The sequence below is a fragment of the Zingiber officinale genome, chromosome 1A (genome assembly GCF_018446385.1).
Source record: "Zingiber officinale cultivar Zhangliang chromosome 1A, Zo_v1.1, whole genome shotgun sequence".
NCBI lineage: Eukaryota > Viridiplantae > Streptophyta > Magnoliopsida > Zingiberales > Zingiberaceae > Zingiber > Zingiber officinale.
Window position 1 is genome coordinate 108,057,172 of NC_055987.1, and position 3,558 is coordinate 108,060,729.

The window sequence follows — 3,558 nt, forward strand, 5'->3', positions numbered from 1 at the left end:
ATCCCTATGTTAACATCTTTTGACTCTAGAAATTGGGTAAGTATCGATGTTCTCTGTCACTATGGGCATAATATGTCCGGTTGAATGGGTATCCTCTGTCACTAAGGACCCCCGGTTATCCAGTCTAGTAGCATCCTTAACAAGGAGATAAATCCCTTATGTCTACATGCTTATACCATTCACACGCTTTATCAAACACATAAGAGGCACAACATAAGTAGAGCATGGCATAAAACCTTCATTGAACAAGGAAATTAGCGTACACTAGTTCATACATCAATCAATACATCAAAACTACTCCTTACACCCATAGAAAAGGAGATCTACTCCATTGTGAGGGAAGAACAACCCCAAAACATAAATTAAAGCATACTTACAACCCTTGATGTGAGAAGAAGGGGAAGAAGAGATGCTTGCCGAGGTTTCTGATGTCTTGGGAATGCCTCCTTGCTCTGGAGATGGACGGAACGTCAAGGGATGGTGGTGGATGAAGCTCTAGAGTTCCCCCAGAAGGGGAGAACCCTTCCCCAAGGAGAGGGACGAAATCCCAAACCAAAGATGAGAGAAAAGAATGGGGATCTTGACCCTTTTATACCTCCTCCAAGCTGCCCAGGAAAACCAGGATTATAGGGGTCCGGTAAACCAGGTTTTTCACCCATTAAACCAGGTTTTCTCGTACTTCATCCTAAACCAAAGTTGTATATCTTGAAATTATCTTCAATCTGACACTTGGATCTATCCATGGATCTAACCGAGCCGAAAGTTATGGCGGTTCAAAGTTTAGTCTGCAGTCTGGGCGGAGGTCCAATTGAACCCACGGTTGGGAGGCACGGCCGTGCCATTTAGCACAGGCAGACAATGCTTTCTCTCTGTTGGATCTGAATAAAAGTTGTAAATCTTGAAGTCAGCTACGTTTCAGTGTAAAGAACATCCCGAAACTCCAACGGAGCGCAAAGTTATGGCCGAATTATGATCGGTCTGTAATCTTCCCAGAATTCAGCACAGCTCTATTTTGGCGCGGTACGTCCCGTGTTCTTTGTCACACGACCATCTGGAATCCACAAGGCCTCACACGGCTTCTTCTCTGGCTGACTCACACGGGCATGTGGCTCACACGGTCGTAGCCATCTTCTTCTCTGCCGAGGTCACACGGCCGTGTGGATTCACACGGCCGTGACCTTCGTCACCACTGGAATGTTGGCATGGTCGTGTCATTTGGCACGGTCATGTGGGGCACATGGACGTGCCCTTCTTCGCATCAAGTGCTGGCACGGCCAAGGCATGATAATGGCCACACGGTCGTGTGGCTTACACGACCCAAGCTCCTGTATGTGTTTTTGTTCCATTTTCACTTCAAATAGTATCCTATCAACAAAAACAAGCAAAAAACAGATCTCCGAACAAAATATAATGGAAGTATGACATTATAAAGAAATAGGGTGCGATAAGCATAGATTATCCAAAAGAAATACAAGTAGATGTGCGCCCAAACATGCATAAAAGTGTATATAATCAATGCACATCACAAGCCTTGGAGTAGAAGTCGACCTAGGTTTCGAACCAAGTAGCCAAATTGTGTTTTCTATTTCCGCTGCATGACTTTTATTTTAAAAAGTAAAAGAATTATTTTTAAAAGCACGATATTCCCCCCCCCCCCCCTCCCTCTATCGCACTCTTTTGATCCTAAACATTATTTCAATTTTCAAAATGATAATCTGAAATGATAATCTTATTAGAACAATGAAGCTATATTTCTGGGGAAAAAAGCGGATTACTTCTTATAACAGTTACATCTAATAATAAACTGACCAGCCCATTATTCAACTCAATACAATCATCTAAAATGATAATCCTTAATTTACACTACAATAAAAACCCTCATAGACATCGGTTTTCCACCGGTATCTATTACATTTTCGACCGATATCTATGAAGGCGATGTAAAAAGTCTGCCATTTTAGACATCGGTTTAAAACCGGTGTAGTATCACTTAATGACACCGGTGTTCGAATCGGTTATTAACCGATGTAGTATCACTTAATGACACTGTTTCATCAACAGTGTAAAACCGATGTAGTATTATATGTTAATAACACCAGTTTTGGCAGCAGTATACGATCGATGTAATATTAGTTAATAACACTGGTTTTGCAACGGTGGAAAACCGATGTAATATCAGTATTTTTTAACAGTACAAATTTGATTTTCGAAACAGTAACCAAAAAAATACACAAATATTCACAAATTAGACAAATATTCTTCATTCAACAGCATCCATAAAATACACAAATATTCATAAATTACATAAATATTCTTTTTACAACAATACAATGAACAATAAGATTTTGTTGGGGTTGTACAACGAGGCTACGTACGTTCAAGAAATGGTCAATGGTAATGCAACAGAAAACTGACTGCGGAAGAAGGAACCTTTCTCTTGCTCTACCCCCTTCATGTCTCCGATCAATTATAAGATGGCCGTCAGTAGTGTCAGATATAATTCAAGATTGTCTGCTGCAGAAGGAATCCTTTCTCTTTCCCTGTCTCTTCAAGTCTCCGCAAAATCTTGCACTTCAAGCACACACTGCAGCCTTAAAACTGAAATGCTTCTTGTTTATCGTCTTGAATTCCAACCATTGACCACATCAGGAAAACTGGAAAAGAAGCTCTCTACCAAACTCGGCCTAAACTTCTTGACCCCGAGTTTAGTTCAATGCTCGGGTAGGAGGCGTCGAACTAGTTTAGGAGAAGCGCTTTCAAGCTCTGCAAACATGTTTAAATCTCATTTAAAGGACCATCGACGGATGGACGACGATTAGACAGGAAGGTGAACAAGGCATTACCTTTAGATGTGAAGTTGAATAAAGGAGGAAGAGGTTTGCCACTAAGCAAACATGTGTTAGGATCTCTCAATTCATCAAAGAATGGATGAGAGCAGACCTCCAACTATATCAATGATGACAAACATGTTTATGTCACTTAGAATACATACCAATGGCAAACCATTAATGATCAAAATAGAAACTATCAAGATGTAGAGAAGACATTATGAAAGTGAAACAGAAAAACTTTATTTTTATTTGGATGTATCATATACTTACCGCTGTAAGACACAAATTAGGTGAGTATTGAAGTAGTGTTGACACAAGATCAATTACCTCGGGGGGTACAGAATTTGCAAAAAACTACATGTTGTAGACATGGTGCGTTATTGTTTGGATTACTAGGAGGATCATCATTATATTACAGGTTCAGCTACCTTATGCCAAGGGTGACCTTTAATGCATGGAAATTTGAATTCTGAATAATTTAGGTTCATAGACTTGAATTCTGAACAAAATCTTATTGTTCATTGTTTACTGCTCTAATATCCATTTGCTTTCCATTAAACTCTCAGAATCTGAAGCTTAGTGGAGTAGGCAATGGCAACCCAGTCGGCCTGGGAGGAAGACCACTGCAGCTGCTCGATCTCTACTCCGGCAGTGTAGGCAAGTATGGGATCGAGGCCACCCTCAGCAGAAGCGGCTGCCATAGACTTCTGGACGTTGCCATGATAAA

General features: G+C 40.7%; 1 protein-coding gene across 1 annotated transcript; it reads right to left on the reverse strand.

The window, feature by feature from the left end:
* Positions 1–2,521: 2,521 nt before the first annotated feature.
* On the reverse strand, positions 2,522–3,319 carry LOC122008835 (shaggy-related protein kinase theta-like). Its single transcript, XM_042564699.1, has 4 exons — positions 3,260–3,319; positions 3,102–3,185; positions 2,844–2,946; positions 2,522–2,763 (listed from the first exon to the last, which is right to left on the reverse strand). The coding sequence occupies exons 1-4, from the start codon at positions 3,317–3,319 to the stop codon at positions 2,711–2,713; spliced, it is 300 nt and encodes a 99-aa protein (XP_042420633.1). The 3' UTR covers positions 2,522–2,710.
* Between the last annotated feature and the right edge of the window lie 239 nt (positions 3,320–3,558).

Bases quoted from the DNA above. Each gene is read 5' to 3' on its own strand.
- LOC122008835 (XM_042564699.1), bottom strand. From the start codon at position 3,319: ATGAACCTAAATTATTCAGAATTCAAATTTCCATGCATTAAAGGTCAC. The intron at 2,947-3,101 runs GTAAGTATATGA...TCATTGATATAG, and splicing joins CTAATTTGTGTCTTACAGCG to TTGGAGGTCTGCTCTCATCC. The intron at 2,764-2,843 runs GTAATGCCTTGT...ACATGTTTGCAG, and splicing joins ATTCAACTTCACATCTAAAG to AGCTTGAAAGCGCTTCTCCT.